At 38.9% G+C, this 23,064-nt stretch overlaps 2 protein-coding genes across 2 annotated transcripts in view; one reads left to right on the top strand and one right to left on the bottom strand.

Annotated features, from left to right (window-relative positions):
- Positions 1–13,702: 13,702 nt before the first annotated feature.
- On the bottom strand, positions 13,703–14,164 carry LOC114226463 (profilin-2-like). The gene has a single exon (XM_028126568.1). The coding sequence runs from the start codon at positions 14,162–14,164 to the stop codon at positions 13,703–13,705; it is 462 nt and encodes a 153-aa protein (XP_027982369.1).
- A 1,851-nt stretch (positions 14,165–16,015) lies between these two features.
- Positions 16,016–23,064, top strand: part of ASB12 (ankyrin repeat and SOCS box containing 12) — a 109,283-nt gene continuing 102,234 nt past the window's right edge. The window contains exon 1 of the mRNA XM_028126596.2: positions 16,016–16,137. The gene's annotated coding sequence lies outside the window, so the exon portion shown is untranslated. The remainder of the gene's footprint in view (positions 16,138–23,064) is intronic.

Here is a 23,064-nt window from a genome sequence, read left to right as displayed (position 1 = left end):
GCATTATCAGCAATAGCCAAATTATGGAAAGAGCCCAAATTTCCATTAACTAATGAATGGATAAAGAAGATGTGGTATGTATATATATACATACCATACACATATATATGTATATATTACTCAGCCATCAAAAATAATGGAATCTTACCATTTGCAACAATGTAGATGGAACTTCAGTGTATTATGCTAAGCTAAATAAGTCAGTCAGAGAAAGACAAATATAATATCATTTCACTGGTAAGTGGAATTTAAGAAACAAAACAGGTGAAGGTAGGGGAAGGGAATGAAAAAGAAAATAAGATAAAAACAGAGAGTGAGGTAAACCATAAGACACTCTTTAGTTATGAGAACAAAAATCAGAGAGATTTAAAGTGAATGGAATTCAAAATGAGTGTGATTCTCCATTTCTGAAATGAAGGAGGCTATGTGAAAATACCTGAAAGTAGCCACTGGTTGCTGAGAGTGACATTTGGCTGACAGCCAGGAATGAAACAGGGATCTCAGCCCTACAACCATAAGGAATTGAATTCTGCCAACAATTGGAATGAACTTGAAAGTGGATTCTTCCTCAGAGCCTCCAGGTAAGAGCTCAGCCTGGCCAACATCTTGATTTCAGCCTTGTAAGACCCTAAGCAGTGAACCCAGCTAAACCTGCCCAGACTTTTGACCTACAGAAAGAACTGTGAGCTAATAGATGAGCTTTTTTAAACTGCTAAGTTTGTGGCAATTTGTTATACAGCAATAGAAACTAATACAGTGGTTGAGCAAAAACTTTTGGTACCCATGTCATATTCCCTTCGGCCACCTCTGATTTGTAACTACAGCCATAGTGGACAGTTCTGCTGGTGTCCTACCTCAAAAGCACTCTGAACATGTTTATACACTCTGCCTCAGTGCCTTTTTTGATGCTGTGGACTGTTCTCAAAACTAACCCAGAAGTGTAGGGAAAATTAATGCCCCCATGGGCAACTCTCAATCAGTGGGAAAAGGGAAATGGAATTAGATATATCTTCTGGCCTCTGAAAGACATTTATGTAGACAATTCTGGGTGAATTGCTGTATGCTTCTCAGATATCTTGGTGGCATCAAGCTTATGTTTACAGTAGTAACCTCAATAACGCATCATTGCATTAAATTTCCTCCTTCAGTCTTTTTCTGCTCCCTCACTTATGCTTCCCAGGATTACCTCCTAAGTAAATTACTGTTCCTAAATACTTGTATCAAGCTCTGTTTTCAAGAAAATCTAAATAAGCCATGATGCTAAAAACTAATGTAGAGAGTACTAGAAGAGAGAGCAGGTATAGTGGCAGAAGTAAAAATAATAAGGTCAGTTTCACTTTGGGATATAATGAATTAAGGGGTCCTGTATGATATTAATTTATTCATTCAACAAATATTTATTGATCTATTATGTGATATAGGAGAAGTGAAGCAGTGATCAAAGCAAACTGATTCTAATTCCTTTGATGCTAAAAAACTGATAGGGAAGGAAAACAATAAAAAGTTCTCTGAATATCTGAAGGACATGGTGCACATGGTGCTTAGGTGCATATATTGGGTGAACCTAACATTAGCATTTGTATTCTTGAGGGGTCCTAGAGAAAACAACTTTTCAGATGAGACCTGAAAGATGAGAAGGCATTTTTGGGAGACAGTGTGGGAATAGAAGGGAGAGAGGGAGAGAAGGAGGGGGTCCAGGAAGAGGGAAACATGTGCTCAACTCCCTAAGGTGAGAAAGACCTTGAAACATTTGGTTATGGCTGTAGTGGAAAGGGAAGGAGTATAGCACAAAGTGAAGTTAAAGAGTTAGGAGTACCTGACCTTGCAAGGCTTTATAGGCTACTTTGAGGTTTTTTTGTTTTTATCCTATGGGCAAGTGGAAGCCAAGGAAGTGTTTTTAGCAGGGCAGTGCCAACAGATTTGCATTTAAAAGACATAATTTTAGCTGTTTTGTGGAGATGAACTGAGGAGGTAGGTAGCGTGAAGAAAGGAAAACTAGCTAGAAGACTAAATTTTATAGGTGAAAGATGAAAGTGGCTTGGATTAGTGTAGCACCAGTGGCAATGGAGAAAAAAGTGAACAGACTTGAGAGGTATTTAGGAAGTATAATTAAAAGGACTTGGTGATTACATGTAAGGGTAGTTTACAGAAGGAAATGTTAAAGATGATTACCAAGTGTCTACCTTAATCATCTGAGTAAATGGTGGTGCCATTTCTGCAGAGATGGAATAATGAAATCATATAGATGTGGATGCAATCACTTCTGTCCCTCAATCCCTTCTCATGGCCTTGACATCCAGTCAAAATTTGCTGTTCCTGGATCTCACTCCTTTAGAAACCTCTGCTTAGCAGAGTTTCTATTGCTAAGTCATATTAATTATGAGCTAATGTTATTAGCTAAGTAATATTAATTAAAGCTAATGGGTTAATATGCCATCTCTACTAGGACTGAGCTTGGCATCTTGCCAGGGGTTTTTAGAAGAGAATGTCTTTATTAAAAGAGCCATTGTGGGAAATCAAAGATACTGGAGATATTTGTAGACAGGAAGGGTTTCTTGTGAGGGAGGATATTCCACATCCTTTTAGTAATTAGCAGTAGGGCCACCCTCAAAATGACTCAAGAATAAGATAATGCCCTTAACCTCCTTTTGAGCATGTCTTTAATTTTGTCCAAATATCAGGAAGAATGGGGCTCAATGGAAGGGCCTCATTATTGGGATCCAGATTCTACCCCAGCCAGGCTGAACTGTATCAGCTGATGAGAGCTAATTGTTAAATTTTCAGGAATTTTGTGACTAGTTTAAGTGACATCACCTTGGTAGGTCAAAATTGACCAGATTTGGAGAATTTACAACATAGAAATTGGCAAATTCTACAAATTAGGGCTTGTTTTCCTTCAGAGAACTGGTTGCTAAACATTTACCAGCACACCACCAATCCCAGTCCTGCCACAGACTAACAATGTGGCTTTTTAATCTACACTCACATCCTTGGTGATCACATCCATTCTTGTGGCTTTAATACTACAAGAAAACTCCCAAACTGATATCTCTAATCCAGATATTTCCCCCCAGTGCCAGACTCATATATCAGACTCATTTAATCAACTGCACAGTTAACATTTAACATTTCAACTTGGATATCTAATAGACATCACAAATTTAACACGTTCAAAACTAAGCCCTTCATCTACAACTCCTGCACTCTCCTCACCACAATCTTTCTTCTGCTATCTTGACCCGTTTCATCAAATGGGAATTCCTTCTTTTTGTTTAGGCCCAACACACTGTATTATCACTGAATATTCTCTTTCTCTCAGATCCCACATTCAATCCATCATCAAATTCTGTTGCTTTACTTTCAAAACTCATCCAGAATCTGACTATTCCCATCTCCACTGCTACCATCTTATACTGTGCCACCATTATCTCCTACCTGAATCATTGTAGTAACCCCCTGACTTGTCTCCTTGCTTCTTCCTTTGCCCCTCTGCAGTCTGTTCTCAATGGAGCAACCAGAGTAATCTTATTAAAACACAAGTCAGATGGGAATAAATAGATTCTGGATGTGTTAGCAGAAGACTGCATTAACAAAAACACAACTTCAAAAACTTCAAAGTTGGTTCATTGTAGTTTTGATTTGCAATTCCCTGATGATAAGTGATAATGAACATCTTTTTGTGTGTCCATTGGGCATTTATATGTCTTCTTTAGAAAAAAAAGTCTGTTCATGTCTTCTGCGCATTTATCATCAGATTACTGTTTTTTGGGTGCCGAGGTTTATAAGTTCTTCATATATTTAAATACTAGCCCTTTATCAGATATGTCATTTATAAATATCTTCTCCCATTCTGTAGGTTGCCTTTTAGTTTTGTTGATTGTTTCCTTCACTGTGCAGAAGCTTTTTATTTTGATGAAGTCCCAGTAGTTTATTTTTGCTTTTGTTTCCCTTGCCTCAGGAGACATATCTAGTAAGAAGTTCCTACAGCTGATGTCAAAGAGGTTACTTCCTATGTTCTACTCTAGGAGATGGTTTCCTGTCTCACATTAGGTCTTTCATCCACTTTGAATTTATTTTTGTGTTTAAGAAAGTGTCCAGTTTCATTCTTCTGCATGTTGCTGTCCAGTTTTCCCAGCACCATTTGTTGAGAGACTGTCTTTTCCCATTAGATAATCTATTCTTTTTTGTCAAGGATTAATTGACCATATATTTATGGGTTTATATCTGGAATTTCTATTCTGTTCTATTGATTAATGTGTCTATTTTTGTGCCAATGTCATACTGTCTTTAATACTACAGCTTTGCAATATAACTTAAAGTCTGGAATTGTGATTCCTCCAGTTTTGCTTTTCTTTTTCAAGGTTGCTTTGGTGATTCTGAGTCTTTTTTGGCTCCATACAAATGTTAGGATTTTTTCCTAGCTTTGTGAAAAATGCTGTTGGTATTTTGTCTTTTTTTTTTTTAAACTTAAATTCAATTAGCCCACATATACTACATCATTAGTTTTTGGTGTAGTGTTCACCGATTAATTAGTTGCATATAACACCCAGTGCTTTTCACATCACATGCTCTCCTTAATGCCCATCACCCAGTCACCCCATCCCTCCACCCACCTCCCTTTCCACAACCCTCAGTTTGTTTCCCAGAGTCAAGAGTCTCTCATAGTTTGTCTCCCTCTCTTATTTCTTCCCATTCAGTTTTTCCTCCCTTGCCCTATGATCCTCTGCTTTATTTCTTGTATTCCACATATGAGTGAAACCATATGATAATTGTCTTTCTCTGATTGACTTATTTCAGTTAGCATAATACCCTCCAGTTCCATCCATGTTGATGTAAATGGTAGGTATTCATTCTTTCTGATGGCTGAGTAATATTCCATTGTATATATGAACATCTTCTTTATCCATTTATCTGTTGAAGGACATCTTGCTCCTTCCATAGTTTGGCTATTGTGGACATTGCTACTATGAACATTGGGATGCATATGGCCCTTCTTTTCAGTACATCTGTATATTTGAGGTAAATACCCAGTAGCACAATTGCTGGGTTGTAGGGTAGCTCTATTTTTAACTTTTTGAGGAACCTCCATACTGTTTTCCAGAGTGGCTGTACCAACTTGCATTCCCAGCAACAATGTAAGAGGGTTCCCCTTTCTCCACACCCTTGCCAATACTTGTTGTTCCCTGTCTTGTTAATTTTAGCTTTTCTAACTGTTGTAATGTGGTATCTCATTGTGGTTTTGATTTGTATCTCCCTGATGACAAGTGATGTGGAGCATTCTTTTTTTTTTCATGTGTCTGTTGGCCATTTGTATGTCTTCTTTGGAGAATTGTCTGTTCATGTCTTCTGCCCATTTCTTCACTGGATTATTCGTTTTATGGGTGTTGAATTTGAGAAGTTCTTTATAGGTCTTGGGTACCAGCCCTTTATCTGTCATGTCATTTGCAACTTTCTTCTCCTATTCTGTAGGTTGCCTTTTAGTTTTGTTGAATGTTTCCCTTGCCATGCAGAAGCTTTTTGTCTGATGAAGTCCCAGTAGTTCATTTTTCCTTTTGTTTCCCTTGCCTGTAGAGAGGTGTCTTGCAAAAATTTGCTGCTGTTGGTATTTTGATAGGGATTGCATTAAATGTGTATATTGCCTTTGGTAATATAGGCATTTTACAATATTTGTTCTTCCAGTACATGAGCGTACATGAGCATAAGTGTATTTCCATTTCTTTCTGTCCTCTTCAACTTCTTTCACCAGCATTTTATAGTTTTCAGAGTATAGATATTTTACCTCTTTGCTTAGGTTTATTCCTAGGTATCTTACTGTTTTTAGTGCAACTGTAGATGGGATTTATTCTTTGATTTCTCTTTCTGCTGCTTCATTAATGATGTATAGAATGCAACAAATTTCTGTGTGTTGATTTTATATCCTGTGACTGTACTGAATTCAAGTATTAGTTTTATCAATTTTGGGGTGGACTCTTTTGGGTTTTCTACATAGAGTATCATGTCATCTGCAAATAGTGAAAGCTTGACTTCTTCCATGCCAATTTGGATGCCTTTTATTTCTTTTATTTTTGTCTGATTGCTGAGGCTATGTCTTCCAGGACTATGTTAAATAACAATGGTGAGAGTGGGCATTCCTGTCTTTTTCCTAAATGCAGAGGAAAAGCTCTCAGTTTTTCACCATTGAGGATATTTTCTGTCAGTTTTTCATATATGGTGTTTATTATATTGAGGTATTTTCCTCTTACTCTACTTTCTTGAGGGTATTTATCATGAATGGATGTCATACTTTGTCAAATGTTTTTCTGCATCTATTGAGAGGATCATATGGTTCTTATCCTTTCTTTTATTAATATGGTATATCATGTTGATTGATTTGCAAATATTAAACCACCCTTGCAACTCCTGCATAAATCCCACGTAATTGTGCTGAATGATTCCTTTAATGTACCATTGGATTGGATTTGCTAGTATTTTGTTGCGAACATTTGCATCCATGTTCACCAGGGATATTGGCCTGTAGTTCCCTTTTATAGTGGGGTCTTGATCTGGCTCTGGTATCAGGGTAATGTTGGCCTCATAGAATAAATTTGGAAGTTTTCCTTCCATTTGTATTGTTTGGATGGGTTGAGAAGAATAGGTATTAACTCTTCTTTCAATGTTTGTAGAATGCCCCTGTGAGGCTATTTGACCTTGGACTTTTGCTTCTTGGGAGTTTCTTTTTTTACTACTGATTCTATTTTATGGCTGGTAATCTGTCTGTTCAACTTTTCTATTTCTTCCTGTTTCAGTTTTGGTCATTTATATGTTTCTAGGAATTTACCCATTTCTTCCTGGTTGTCCCATTTGTTGCCATGTATTTTTTCATAAGATTCTTTTACAGTTGTTTGTGTCTGTGTGGTGTTGGTTGTTACTTATCCTCTCTCATTTTTTAAATTTGGGTCCTTTCTCTTTCTTTTTGATAAGTCTGGCTAGGGGTTTATCAATTTCTTTTTTTTTTTTTTCAAAGAACCAGTTCCTGGTTTCATTGATCTGTTCTGTAACAACAGATTTGTTAGTTTCTATATCATTTATTTCTGCTCTAATCTTTATTATTTCCTTTCTTTGGGCTTTAAGCTTCATTTGTTTTTCTTTTTCTACCTCCTTGAGGTCTATGGTTAGGTTGCTTATTTGAGATTTTTCTTGATTTTTGAGGTAGGCCTGAATTGCTCTATGTTTCTCTTTTATGACTGCTTTTGCAGCATCCCAAAGGTTTTGGATTGTTGTGTTTTCATTTCCATTGTTTCCATGCATTTTTAAAAAAATTCTTGTATGATTTCCCAGTTGATGCATTCATTCTTTAGTAGGATGTTCTTTAATCTCCATGTAATTTTGGCCTTTCAAAATTTTTTCTTGTGGTTGACTTCAAGTTTCATAGTGTTGTGGTCAGAAAATATACATTGTATGATCTCAATTTTTTTGTACTTGTTGAGTCCTGATGTGTGACCTTGTATGTGATCTAATCTGCAGAATGTTCCATGTGGACTTGAAAAGAATGTGTATTCTGCTTCTTTAGAATGGAATGTCCTGAATATATCTTTTAAGTCCATCTGGTCCAGTATGTCATTCAAAGTCATTGTTTCCTTGTTGATCTTCTGCTTAGATGATCTGTCTGTTGCTGTAAATAAGGTGTTAAAGTCCCTTAATATTATTGTATTATTATCACTTCTTTCCTTTATGTTTGTTATTAATTGTTTTACATATTTGGGTGCTCCCAGGTTGGGAGCATAAATTTTACAAGTGTTAGATCTTCTTATTGGAGTGTCCCCTTTATTATAGTACAGTGCCCTTCTTCACCTCTTGTTACAGTCTTTTGCTTAAAATCTAGTTTTTCTGACAGAAGTTTTGCTACTTTGGCTTTCTTTCAATGTCCTTTTGCATGATCAATGTTTCTCCATTCTCTCACTTTCAATCTGCCGGTGTCTTTAGGTCTAAAATGAATCTCATTCAACCAGATGGTTAACAGACACATGAAAAGATGCTAAACATCACTCATCATCAGGGAAATACAAATCTAAACCACAATAAGATACTACCTCACACCTGTCAGAATGGTAAAAATTAACAACATAAGAAACAACAGGTGTTAGCAAAGATGTGGAGAAAGGGGAGCTCTCTTGCACTGTTGGTGGGAATGCAAACTGTTGCAGCCACTCTGGAGAACAGTATGAACTCTCCTCAAAAAGTTAAAAATAGAAGTACCCTATGATCCAGCAATTGCACTACTAGGTATTTACACAAAGGGTACAAAAATACAGATTTGAAGGGATACACACACCTGATGTTTACAGCAGCCTCATCACAATAGCCAAACTATGGAAAGAGTCCAAATGTCCATCAACTGATGAATGGATATACTCTCCAATACCACTTACTACATTGTATTATAATTTACTTGTTCACAATAAGTACATAGTAGGCATTAAATAAATATTTGATGAATGAATGAAATACAAAAGCTTTTTATAAACTCTAAAGCACTCAGTGCTATATTATTATGAAGTGGCTACCTTGTTCCCTTTTAGGCCACAAGAATGAGACTGCTTGCTGCTATTCCTAAGAACTGCCTCTACCCTTTCCACAAGAGGCAGCACTTTATTCTTACTCCCCACCCCCACACCTGGCCACTTCAAAATCAGTTAAAGCCTCTGCTATATCTGGCACTTTAAACCCCAAATTTTCAAACTCTACTGTCAAACACATAGGAGCTCAGCTTATGCCCCCCATTTCCAAATACAGGCTTACCCTGCTATCTGAACATATAACATTCCTATGAAAACTTTCATAAGCCAGAATGACATAAAGCAAAGAAGTAATTACCATTAATTTTACACAGAAAATATTCTGAGCATTCCCAGGTCCAAAAAAATAATCTCTCTTAGACTTTTCTGATACCATAGGACACATCTTGCTAACGGATGCACAAAATAAATCCAGATGAAGCACAGACACAGTTCAAAGCTATGACAGCTTGATGCTGAGATGCTGAATGTAGTTTCTAGGGAAAGAGCTTGGTGGCACCACTCTTGCTACAAAGGGTGCATGCTACCTCTGTAATAGCTCACTGCAAAACAAATGCTGAACGCTATTTTTTTTTCATCTTTTTTTTGGTAAAAGTGAAAATCCTCTTCAAATTTCTTTTGGTTAGCAAAAACGGGTACTAATGTAGGTCTTTCATTAACATCATAGTGTTTTCATAACATCAACTATTTCATAAGTGTATTTCATAACATCAACTTTTGAAAAGCAGGGCTACTTGTACCTGCCTGAAGACAGAGGACTCTAAATCCCCACACCCATTTCTATGGCTGACCTGATATCTAAAACACTTTATACTTTCCAAATCAGTTTGTGCATATTTTTTTTCCATTTGATCTCCACACCAACCCTGTAAGTATCAACATCTCCATTTTCTATGTGAAGAACCAGAGGCCCGTAGATGTAAGTGATTAGCCTAAGATCATACACCTAATAAGTACTAACTCAGGGCTGGACTTCAGATTCTCAGAATTCAAGACCTTTCACCTCATTGTAAATGCCTTTATAAACAATCCAACAAGAAAAATAAATGACCATATGAAAAAATGAATAAAATGCACGTACAACTCTTTTTTTAAAGATTTTATTTATTTATTTCATGGAGAGGGACACAGCGAGAGAGGGAACACAAGCAGGGGGAGCGAGAGAGGGAGAAGCAGCAGGAAGCCTGACGCGGGGCTCAATCCCAGGAACCTGGGACCACGATCCGAGCCGAAGGCAGACGCTCAACGACTGAGCCACCCAGGAGCCCCACATGTACAACTCTTAACTGGCAGAGAATATGCACATTTCATACAGTAATGAGGAAGGACAACACCCAAATGGAGTTTTTCCACTCAATTCCTATACCATTGATTGTGTCTACCATTCATTTGACATGGAGCTCACCCTACACAAGGAACATAATAATCACATAGAGCTTCAAAGTGAGAGATGAAGTTTTCCCAGAATGAACTGCTCCACGGCTTAAAGGCAAGGGAGTTAGTGACTGGTATTGGGGAGTGGAGAAAAGGAAGGACAAAGAGGAATTATCAACAACCTCCCTTCATTCTCCACTCATTTAAACTATAGGCAACTAAGGAAGGGGTTTCCCTGGAAAATCATTTCTTTGTCTATTCATATGTCTGTCATTCATTTAATCATCCAACAAGTTGTGTATCCACTGAGAACTTCATAGTGCAAAAGCCTGCTAGTGGAGGTTACAGTGAAACAGTCATCTCTAGGGGAACTAGCTGGCAAATAAGGGAGAAAAGATATGTATATGCATATTAAAGACTGTAATTTGAAAGATTTAAGTGTTGTGGGAGAGGTGCAAAGAACAAGGTGGAGGATTCCAAGGCATGAGGAAATACCTTCAAATTTGGGGAATAAGTAATATCCTTATAGGAATGGGCCTGGTGTCTGGGCCTAGAAAAATGAGGTTGAGATTGTAAGGGAATGAGAGGGGGAGGGCAAGTGGTGGCAATTACTGAAAACACTGTGGGGGAAATTGTGAAGCATGTCCTGAAAACTTTGAGTTGTTCAGTGTGGTTGGACTGTGGGGTGCAAGAGAGGAAAAGTGGGCACCAAGACAGCAGAATATATGCTGAGGCTAGCTCCTGATTTCCACTGTGAGCACCCAGAACACAAGAGAGGAGCACATAGGTTGGATGGAAAAGGGAGATGGGTCCTTCCAACAAGGTTTAAGTTTCCTTGTTCTAACCTTGAGCCCTCCCATAATGGTCTTCCTTAATGCCTTCTGGAAATAGGACAGCTAGAATGAGTTTCTCTCCACATTCAGTTCAATCTTATTCATACAAGGCACATTCAGTCTCCAAGGAAAGACTTTACCATAGCAAAAGTCTAGGGCTATGGTCTTGTCTAGCAGTGAAGTGTTTTTCTCTGGCTGGAAAAGGCAGGATCTTTGCTGAGTGGCTAACTACCTGGATTCTTTTCCCCTTCCCAGCTTACCACCCTGGGCCTTAATCAAGTTTCTCAGTGGGACATCTGGGTACTTTAGCTTGTCCTCTAATGAAGGATTTGTTGGGCACCTCTACCTGGCAAGGCCATTTTTCCTAAGTGGCTCTATTTCCTGAACACACCTCTTTGCTTGGGAAAACCAGACTGCAAAGAATGATGTAGGAGACTCAATTATCTTCAGAATTCACCTTCCTCACCCTTTATCTCACTTTCCTTTTTTTCCCTTCTGGGATATAAATCATGCCACACTGAGATTCTGTAAACGACTTCGACATTTAATTTTGTCCTTGATTTATTGCCTTGCCACTATTTGAAGCTCTTTTCTTAACAGTAGCCAGTATGAAAAAGCAGTAGGGGGTTTTGTTAACTAGAAGCTCAATGTGAGTCAGCAGTATGATGTGGCCGCTAAAAATGTTAAGGCAATTTCATTAGAAAGAGAGAGCCCAGAAGGAGGGTGATGAAGGCTTTTGTTCTGCTTTACTGCTCCACCCTGGGAGTCAGCTTCTGCTGCCTTACCACCCTGCTTAAGGATGCTGCAGATGGAGAGGGCCATTGTCCTGAGAGGCTGCAATCACATTGGCCTCCTGATAGTTCCTCAACAGACTAGGCACATTCCTTCTTCAGGGCTTTTAAAGGGCTCTTCTCTCTGCCTGAAACATTTTCCCCCAGTTTTTGACATGACTTATTCCTTTATTTCATTAGGCCTCTGTATAGATATCTTCTCTCCAGAGAGGCTGCCTCTGACCTCATTGTTCAAAATAGTTTCTCCCATCATTCTCTATCTCCCTTTATACTGCTTTGTTTGTCTTTGTAACATTAATCATCCCCTGATACATATTATCTGTTTCTCCCATTAGAATATAAGCTCCATGAACATAAAGTATTTGATTGTCTACTGATATATCTAAAACAGTGCCTGACACATAATGAGAGCTCAATACATGTTTGAACAAACAAAGTACTTCATAGCATTTACTTCATGGTACTATAATTTATCTTTTCACTTATCTTGTCCCCGCTAGAATCTTATCTAAGAAACCTCTTTTTTCTTGACATTTAATTATCTAGCCAATGTCTAGCATGGGATGTATTGGATGAATGGTTGTGTGTCTTGCCAGGGATGTTGCAGAGGGGTTTCAAACATTGGATGGGGTTGGCCTAAACCCACGCTGCCCAATTCAGTAGCCACTAGAAATGAAGCTTTTCTGAATTGAGATGTATTGCAAATGTAAAATACACACCAGATTTTGAAACCTTGGCATAAAAACATGTAAAATATCTCATCAGCAATATTTTCATTAAACACATTTTCATATGTGTTTAAATAGTAATATTTAAATAGTAATATTTTGATGTATTGGGTTTAATAAATTATATTCTTAAAATCAAGTTCACCCATCTTACTTCTTCTTTATTGTGGCTACCAGAAAATTTTAAACTACATATGTGACTAGAATTATATTTGCATTGAGTAGCACTGCTCTAGAGATTTTGACAAACTCCATGTTTAAACCCTGACCTTTACAAGCTTGTGAGGGTATGTGTTGGGGGTGTTGTAGAGGTGGGTCCTTGTAATTAACACAGAAGAGAGTTCTCCATAATCACTGCTCCTGGGGGACTGGTGACAGCAGGACCAAATAAGTACCAGGTCAAATAAGCACTATGGTTTATTACTCAACCTCATCTTTCTCATTCCTGCCTTCTCTCACCCAGAGTTCTCAGAGCTGCTAGCAACAAGCCAGATTGAATGGTTAGAATTTTTCACCTCCTTTCTTAGTTTCCTGCCCACCCTGACAGTGAGAACAATGAACAGATAAATGGTCCAAAGGTGAGCTACAAATTCAAAAAGGAAAATCTAGCCACAAGCACCTTGGATCATCTATACCCAGCAGAATTCCACTTTGGAAAGCTCTTCCTGATAAGTGATTTTAGCCATGTAACCAATTCCCGTTGGAGCTCTGTGCTGGGTTATCCAAATATAGAGAGGTAGAAGATACATCATCTGCTCTTTAAGGGGATTATAATGAATTTGGGAAACAAAATCTATGTGTGTGGAAAGTTAAACAAGAGCACAAAACAGTCATCCAAGAAATGTTGGACAGAGTGTGATTAAGGGCCGAATAAATGACCCAGAGTGTTAATGCTTTAGGAATTCAAATCAGTGTCAACTCCAAGGGTCAAGGAAAGTAAAGAAAGCTTCCTCATGGAGGTAGTACCTGAGCTGGACCTTGGAGGATCTGTGTGTTGTTACAAAATCCTAGATTTCCATAGGTTAAATGGCCCTCAGAGACATAGTGTACTCCCCATTACGTGGATAAGGAAATTGAGACTCAGAGAGAAAAGTCTCATGGTAAGTAAGGAAAAAGTTGGGATTAGAACCAAGATTTCCTAGTTCCCAGTATACTACCCTCTCCTTCAGGTGCTAAGGAAGGATGGTGTTCTAGGTATAAAAAAGGCCCAGAAGCCCTAATGCCTTAACACTTACTCCTCAATCTGCCCCCCTCCCAACACACACACAACATATACACACACACAGACACACACACACACATCTCCAAACCTTATATGAGATCTCCCTTTCTGTTCTCCTCAAGACCAGGTTAACTTAGCAGGTAATACAGATAACACTGAATTCAAATTCCTGGTCAAACACCAATTCCTTTTTATTTAGTTAGAAATGGGCCATGTATTGATGAATGGCCTCTCTGATGTAACCTGCCATCTCAAAAGCCTTAAGGTTGAGAGGCCCTCCTTCTGTTCCTTTTTGTCCCATCACCACAAGGTATACAGACTCAATCTGAACTACAGTCACTGCCTGGCTGCCCCGACTCTGGCCTTTGGTGCGGAGGTCCATGGTGTTGTTGCCCTCAGTGTAAAGGTTGTCCCGAATCAACAAGCATTTGGTCCCTGCAAGGGTGATTCCTTGAAGAAACAACTTCTCTCTCCCCTCTATCGCCAGCAAGGTCTGAATTTCTTCCTGGGTCAACTGGAACAAGTTGCCTTCAGGGTAAGAAGCTAACAACCAGGGTGGGGAATTGGTGATAATCGCTACATCACAGCACATTCCAGTTTGTAGGAAGAGCGTGATGCAGTCTTGCCAGACCTCTTCGCTGATATCCCCTATGCACTGCATGATTCAAGTAAGCTGTCTCTAAAAGATGAATAATGTGCTTTCTAGTAATTTGGTCTGCAAAATAAGTTTGTTAGCAGTTGGTTTAAGATGACTGATAAGCTGAGACTGAAATAACCTAAAAATACAGTCTGTTTCTGATGGCCTCTCCCCAGCAGCAAACTGGAGGAGGTCTTGGTGACTTGTATGACATGGCCCAGCTGCCCTCTGCTGTGGTTTATCAAGCTACCTCTTGAGCATGAGTGAGGTCACAAAGGCTCTGTGACTTTTTAAATAGTCATCATCCACCACATTATGGGTGACTTTTGGTAGCAGCTTTCTGAAGCTGTACCTCTAGCTATTGAGATAGAAAATGGAGCAAAGTATACCTACTTCCCTAGGATACCATGGGAAGAACACCAACCCCCAACAATGGAAAAGCCCTCAAAGTAGAACATAAGTGGACAATAATGGAGTTGGAGGTTTGGTTATAAAACAGGACAGATTTGCTGCAGCAACTAGCATTTCAGATGTGGGCTAATCTTGCTGAGGCCTGAGCTCTAGGTACAGAGTCAAAAGTCCCACAGACTCATCAGTTCACAGCGCCTTTTGGGAAAACCACAATAGCCTCCTCATGGTTTCCCTGCCTTCAGATTCTTTCCCTCTAGTTTATCTTCTGGCCCACACCAGCTGTGAGTTTAGAGTTATTCATTCTTATCTAGCCATTCAGCAAGTATTTATCAAGCATTCATTATGTGCCAAGTACTTTTCTAAGCACTGGAATATAGTAGCAAACAGACAAAAACCTCATGGAAGAGACATCATAGTGGGGAAGACAAACAAATAATAAACAGATAATAATAGTATCTTTTTTACTGAAAATATTTTGAGTCCAATACTTTCTTTTCCCAAATTTTCCCTCTTATTCCCAGGCTTTCTTTACTCTAGTGGGGTCCCATTTGACTTCTGATTCTTCTGCAACCTTTGGCAAGCTACTGCTTTTCCCTTAATTTCCTCTGAAATGACATCAACTTGCCTTAAGGTGGAAATTTTAGGGGAAATGGTTAAAGTTAATGGTGGATAAAATCTGGGATAGCTTTGAAAATTTATTTATGCAACAAATATTTATTAAGTACCTACTGTATGCCAAGTCTTTTCTAAACTTTGGAGATCTAGCAGCGAACAAAAGTTCCTGCCTCACAAAGCTGACATTGTAGATGGGAAGACAAAAAAATAAAAAATAAATGACATTTATAATATAACAGCTTTTCCAAATCCCAGACTGTTACTTTTTCCATCACAAGACTGATTCAGAGAATACCACTGAATGACTGCACCTGTCGGCACCTCATCTGAGAGGTGGTCTGGTGGGCCTTTGGTCCTTTTCCCACATCTGTGATGACACAAATTATGAGGCCACTGCAATCGTCTGGGACTTAACTAGGTTAATGATAGTAGACTAGTAAAAGAGGGGAGTGAGAGGAGGATATGCTTATACATCATTTCAAAAAGTATTCTATTGTGACTTGTCCAAGGTCTCACAGCTCTGAAGCTTTTCAGAAATCCAGTTACCAGAATGGGATTATCTGTGCTATCTTGGTAAGGTGTCATCACTGTTAACATTAGAGAGTAGTGGAATTATATAGGTGCCCAGAACCCTTACTGCATTAAAGTGTATAAGAAGGGAGGCAGTACTCGAGTCTGGGACTTAACTCCTGGGCCAAACCTGTAGCCCAAACCAGAAAACCCTCAGCTTCCCACCACAGAGGGCATTTGCCAGGAAGCAAGATGGCGGGAGAGGCCACAGACAAAGTGTCGCGATAGAAACCTCCAGGAAGATCACGTGACGAGAGCTTGTGCCAGGACAGAGAGGGCGGCAAGGGGAACCTGGGTTGAGCAAATAGGTAGCTGGAGCAGTGGCGGCAGCGGGAGCGACAACCCAAGTAGCACTGAGGGCTTCAGGTGGCGGGAACACGGACCATATCACGGTTCCCAAGGTAAGGAGGAGAGTTAGGAGAGGCTGGGAGCCGCGAGCTCTCTTCAGGTATCCAACGGAGAGCCCAGGCACACCCTCTCAAACCTTTTCTGGGAGCTCTTTGACGCCCTCTTCCCGCGCTGGGACCTGCGTTCTCCAGGGTTCACACCCCCTTTCAACCAAACTGAACTTTTCTCAGGACCCGCCTTCCGGCGGCGGCGCCTCACGCGACGCGGGGTGCGCACCTGCCAGGTCCCTCTCTGCCCTGTCCCTCAGACTCCATCCAGTTCCTTCTGGCACCCCAGCAGTCACCTCACACACCTCCTTACTCCATCCTCTTACTACACACTCGCTACGCTTGCGTCGCCTCCCAGAGAGTTACTTCCTGTATCCGGCGTTTTCCTACCCTCCTCTTGACTACCTCTGCCCCTAACCTGCCACGACGGCTGCCCAGACCACCACCACTGCCCCTCATCCAGGGCAGTTTTGGGTTTTGGGGGTTACAGCATCTCTCCAGCCCAAGCTGGGCTTATGGGTGAAGGAAGGAGATGGAGCACAGTAGACCTGGCCCTGCTCAGCCAGGAGGAAAAACCCAAAAGGTGGCATCGCCAGACCAGTTGGCACCTGCTTACAGCAATCTCCAGTTAGAGCTGCTTCTACTTTTCTTTTTAGATCCTCCCACTTCCCTCCCCATCGCTAGCCTCTTTTTATTTCAAATCCATCTACTTCCTGTCAGTTTTCTTTCTGCCATCTGAGACTGAGGATCAGGAAGAGTTCACACATCTAGTCTCTGCTTAATTTTTTTTCTTTCAATCATAACAGACGCGGCCCAGGCTAACTGAAGTCCACATAAAAGTCCAGTATGTTTTAATTGAAAAAAACATGGTTTTTGAACCCAGAACACTTGAATTAGAATGCTGGTCCCCCCAGCTACCAGCTGATGATTTTGGACAAATTATTTCACTTCTCTGAGCCTTTCTTTCTTCCTATATTAGATAGGGATAATGAAATTTTCTCTGACAGGGTGGTTGTGAGGACTATATAAAAAGACGTGTGTGAAAGCTTTTTATAACTAGAAAAATGTTCTACCTACTTGTTAACTTAAGATTATGATGCTGGCTGTTGGGCAAAGCAGGAAATGTAACCTTCAAACCTCTCCTTTAATGACTTTTTTAGGTCCTTTCTCTGTTGAAGATGCTATAACATCTCTTGTAGTATACAGCCTTACCTTTTTCTGGGTCCCTTCCTCTGCAGGTCATGTCATCTGCACTAGGTTCTCTGGCATGATATAGGAAGGTGGCATCATCAAAGCAAGTCATCTGCTACCCAGACTCCCTCTTTTCCTGACCCACTTAACCCTGGGCCACCCTACTTGGCTAGTTCAAAATTACTCCCTTTTGCACCTGGGTGGCCATACAGTACATCATTAATTTTTGATGTAGTGTTCCATGATTCATTGTTTTCATGTTAACACCCAGTGCTCAATGCCCTCCGTAATACCCATCACTGGGCTAACCCATCCCCCCCCTCTAAAACCCTCAGTTTGTTTCTTGGAGTCTATAGTTTCTCATGGTTCGTCTCCCCCTCCAATTTCCCCCCTTCATTTTTCCCTTCCTTCTCCTAATGTCCTCCATGGCTATTCCTCATGTTCCACAAATAAGTGAAGCCATATGATAATTGACTTTGTCTGCTTGACTTATTTCACTTAATCTCCAGTCCCATCCATGTTGATGTAAAAGTTGGGTATTCATCTTTTCTGATGGCTGAGTAATATTCCATTGTATATATGGACCGCATTGTCTTTATCCATTTGTCTGTTGAAGGGCATCTCAGCTCCTTCCACAGTTTGGCTATTGCGGACATTGCTGCTATGAACATTGGGGTAAGCACCAGACTCTTGATTTCAGCTCAGGTCATGATCTTGGCTCAGGTCATGATCTCAGGGTTTTGGGATCAAGCCCTGCCTCAGGCTCCATGCTCAGTGGGGAGTCTGTTTGAGATTCCCTCTCTCCCGCCCCTTCTGCCCCTCCCCCTTGTGCCTATGTGCCCTTTCTGTCCAAAATGAATAAATAAATTATAAAAAAGAATTACTCCCTTTTTATTTGACCTCAGAGAGAGCAGGGAGGCAGAACTGCCCTTTTGCTTGAGTATTAAAATATTAAAATAGTTAAAATATTAAAATCCTAATGCTGGGAGATTAAAGCTATAAACTGGGCTAGCTGTATGGTAAGGGAGATGATGCCATTGTCCCAGTTATATCAAAATAATAGACGCTAATACATTGAATATTTAACTATGTGGCAGGCACTGTGCTAAATGCTTTACATGAAATAAGTCTTCAGTCCTTACATCAACCTATATGGGAGGTACTATTATTATTCCCATGTTACAGATGAGGAAACAGACCCATAGAAGTGAAGTGAGTTGCGTAATAAAAATAGGAGTGCTCAGTTTCAGACTGTTGTAAAGATGAGGTTAATGCTCAAGAAAACTTTAATTGACATCAGGCCCAGACTCCATTTGTACTGCATAGATGATGGCGTTGTTACTCTTGGAATATAAATAAAAACTCCAAGTGAAGACTTAGTTCTTTAAATAAAATAGGCATTTCATTTTGTGTCCGGCAGAGCTGAGTGCCCACAAGTGGTATGCTGCCACAAGTCTGTTTTATCTTTTATTATTATGAGTTTCTGGGAAGGATTAGGGTTGCACTAATGGCTAGGGATTAAGATGGCCTCTCTTGTTAACTCACAGTATCCACAAAAGGAAGAGATTGTCTTGTCCATCTCAGGACAAAGAGATAACCATGAGCTTGTCAGTCAGTTCTGTATGTCAAGTGCAGAAGTGACTTTTATTTTTGGCTCTTGTCTTTTTTTTTCTCTTGGAAAGACTTTTTAAAAAAAACTATTGAAGTGTAATGTGTATAGAGAAAAGTTTATGTTTACATAATATAATCTATTATAAATTATTAACATAAATGTATACTCCATGAATGTTCACAAACTTCACACACCTGTGTAACCAGCACCCAGATCAAGAAACAGATTCTTCTTCTACTCAGTAACCCTCCCAAGGGTGACCATTATCCTGACTTCTAACAGAATAGTTTCGCCCTTTTTTTGATACTTAATATACATGGATTCATATAGTATATACCCTTGCGTCTGGCTTCTTTTGCCCAACATTATGTTTGAAAGATTCATCCGTATTATTCCTTGTAGTTATAGATCATTCTCATTGCTATATAGTATTTCATTTTGTTAACATGCCACATGTGATTTATCCATTCTTCTGTTGATGGGGAATTTCTAGTTCTGGCTATTACAAGTAGAACATTTTTTTTGGTGGATATACATAAGCAGTTTTGTTGGGATATACACAGGAATGGAATTTCTGGATCATAGGGTATGCATATATTCGCCTAGAGTAGAAACTACCAATTTTGAACTCTCATCACCTATGTATGAGAGAGGAATTGTCTTTGTAAGTTATAACTTTACGGTTTAACAATGGTTTTTGTAGCACCTCAGGGCCGACCCAAAAGTTTAGTGACTCTCCTGTCCAAATCAGAATTTGTCCTTTTTACTTCTGTGTCAGCACCTAGAATTCTTAATTACCTTTCCTTCCCAGAATGGAAGCTTATTAATTAGGATTTTTTCAGTTAACATTTGCTGAGTTTCAGCAGGCTTAGAAATGTACTATAGTGGTTAAGAGGGTATGTTTTAGAGCCAGACTGTCTGAATGTAAATCTCAGCTCTACTTAACTTTTTAATCTTGGCAAGTGTGTACCTTCTCTGTGCCTCAGTTTCTTTTTCTGTAAAATGGTGGTAATAATAATAGTACCTATCTCACAGGGTAGCTATAGGGATAAAATGAGTTAATATTTGTAGAAGTGCTTAGAACAGTGCCTGGCACATTATCAGTGCTTAATTTAGCTACCAATTACTATAATCACCATCATTAATTGTTATTTACAAAATGCAACATTGCGAGTTGTTAAGGATACATGGCTCTCTTAGTTATAGCAACTAACTGCCTTCTAAGATATCTTAATCAAGTAATAAGTTGAGATCTTAAGCATAAGATTCACAAATGAAAGTAAGAACTTTCATGAGAGGGACAAATGAAATACTATCAGAGATTAGAGGCAAATAAGGTCTCATTCCAGATGAGTGTGAGGAGTGTGAAATGAAGAAAGTTTTATGGAAGAGTGGGACTTAGGCTGAGTCTGAATAATAGATAGGATTTTACTCTTCAGAGATTGGGGAGGTGAGAGGGACTCCCTACCAAGGGAACTGCAAGACCATAAACTCAGAGGGAGGTAACTCATTAGGGCAAGGGAATGAGAGGAACAGAGAGATATTGTAGATTGTAGAGGCTTGAATATTGCACTGATGAATTTGAACTTGGTTCTACAGTTAACCCTTGAACAACATGGGTTTGAACTGTGTGGGTCAACTTACATGCATTTTTTTTTCTCCTAAATGCAGTATAATACTGTAAATGTATTTTACCTTATGATATTTTAATAATATTTTATTTTCTCTAGCTTAATTCATTGTAACAATACAGTATATGATATACATAAAAATGTGTTACTCAACTGTTTATATTATTGGTAAGGCTTCCAGTAGTAGTTAAGTTTTGGGGGAGTCAAAAGTTTTATGTGGATTTTCAACTGTGTGGGGTTTGGTGCCCCTAACCCCCAATGTTGTTCAAGGGTCAACTGTATAGGTAGCAAAGAGCTGCTAAAGCTTTGTAAGTCTAGAAACCCAGATACAAAAGTTAGAAAGGAACTTTTAAATGATCTTAATAAGGAATGGGAATGCAGTTTTTTTTGACATGATGTAAGTGTTCTAAAATTATATATTGTGGTGATGGTTATACAACTCTGTAAATTTACTAAAAGTCAGTGAATTTTACATGTAAAAACAAATGAATTTTATGGTAAGTTCCATAAAGTTGCTGACAAATAAATACATGAGTAGGTAAAAAATAAGATCATCTAGTGATAGTCCAAACCTCTGATGTCACAAATATGGAAGCTGAGGCCCAGATTGCTGAAGTTTCTTCTTCAGGTCAGTCATCTAGCTAGTGGCAGAGCAGCATTGTCTTTTTGTTGTTTAGTATGCATAGCAGGTTCAGACTATGATAAATTGTGTGAAATTGCCATTGAAACAACAGCCAAAATAATTGGAAGTGCCAGATGGGTATAGAATGCCATTCTGGATAATAACAATAGTAATAGTAATAGTAATAATAATAATAATAATGCTTTATAGTACTCTACTGTTTACAAAGTGCTTTTCAAGCCATGCTACCTGCTCTCAAGATTACTATTCACATGAAACTTTCCTAAAACAAAATAATTTTTGGCTTGACTGCCAGGAAACTAATAACCAGATTTAGTGTTCAATTATGTTAATTGTTTTAGCCCTTGTAGTTAGTATAATTACGTCTTCCTCCTCTTCATGACTTTGATTTTCTGTTCTAAGAACCTAATTATAGATCTAGGTGGGTTTTTTTTTTTTTTTACCATAAACCACTTCAAATTCATTTAGGATATAAGCAGGGTCAAAATGAATCAAAATAAAACTGGGTAAAGTGTTTTTCTTTATCAAGTAAATGTGATTTCCTTTATACATATATATATATATATTTTTAAATCTTTGTTTAATTTTTAGTTAGTTAATATACAGTACAATATTGATATCAGGAGAACATTCACTGATTCATCACTTACATACAACACTCAGTGCTCATCATAAGTGCTCTCTTTAATACACATCACCCATCTAGCCCATGCCCCATTCACCTCCCTCCATCAACCCTCAGTTTGTTCTCTATCATTAAGAGTCTCTTATGGTTTGTTTCCCTCTCTCCTTTTTTCCCACCTTCCCATATGTTCATCTGTTTTCTTTCTTAAATTCCACATATAAGTGAAATCATATGCTACTTGTCTTTCTCTGAATGACTTATTTTGCTTTGCATAATACACTCTACCTCCATCCACATTGTTGCAAATGGCAAGATTTCATTCTTTTTGATGGCTGAAAAATTATATATCTTCCTTATCCATTCGTTAGTTGATGGACATTTGGGCTCTCCATAGTTTGGCTATTGTTAATAATGCTGCTATAAACATTGGGGTGCATGTACCCCTTCAAATCTGTATTTTTGTATCCTTTGGGTAAATAAATACCTACTAGTGAAATTACTGGGTCATAGGGTAGTTCTATTTTTAACTTTTTGAGGAACCGCCATACTGTTCTGCAGAGTGGCTCTACCAGTTTTCATCCCCATCAATAGTGCAAGAGGGCTCCCCTTTCTCCACATCCTGGCCAACACCTGTTGTTTCTTGAGTTGTTAAATTTAGCCATTTTGACAGGTGTGAGGTGGTATCTCATTGTGGTTTTGATTTGTATTTCCCTGATGATGAATGATGTTGAGCATCTTTTCATGTGTCTGTTAGCCATTTGGATGTCTTTGGAAAAGTGTATTTTCATGTCTTTTGCCCATTTCTTAGCTGGATTATTTTTTCTTGTGGGGGGAGGGTGTTGAGTTTGTTAAGTTCTTTATAGATTTTGGATACTAACCCTTTATCAGTTTGCAAATATCTTCTCCCATTCTGTAGGCTGCCTTTTAGTTTTGTTGATTGTTTCCTTTGCTGTAGAAAAGCTTTTTATCTTGATGAACTCCCAATGGTTCAGTTTTGCTTTTATTTCCCCTGCCTTTGGAGTCATGTCTAGCAAGAAATTGCTGTGGCTGAGGTCAAAGAGGTTGCTGTGTTCTCCTCTAGGATTTTGATGGTTTCCTGTCTTACATTTAGGTCTTTCATCCAATTTGAATTTATTTTTGTGTATGGTGTAAGAAACTGGTCCAGTTTCATTCTTCTGCCTGTTGCAGTCCAGTTTTCCCAACACCATTTGTTGAAGAGACTGTCTTTTTT

This window comes from Eumetopias jubatus, unplaced genomic scaffold (assembly GCF_037043125.1).
Source record: "Eumetopias jubatus isolate StellerSeaLion01/CBP00866 unplaced genomic scaffold, mEumJub1_p1.0 scaffold_11, whole genome shotgun sequence".
Taxonomy (NCBI): Eukaryota; Metazoa; Chordata; class Mammalia; order Carnivora; family Otariidae; genus Eumetopias; species Eumetopias jubatus.
Note: the sequence above shows the minus strand (reverse complement) of the source record. Positions and strands in the feature narration are given on the sequence as shown.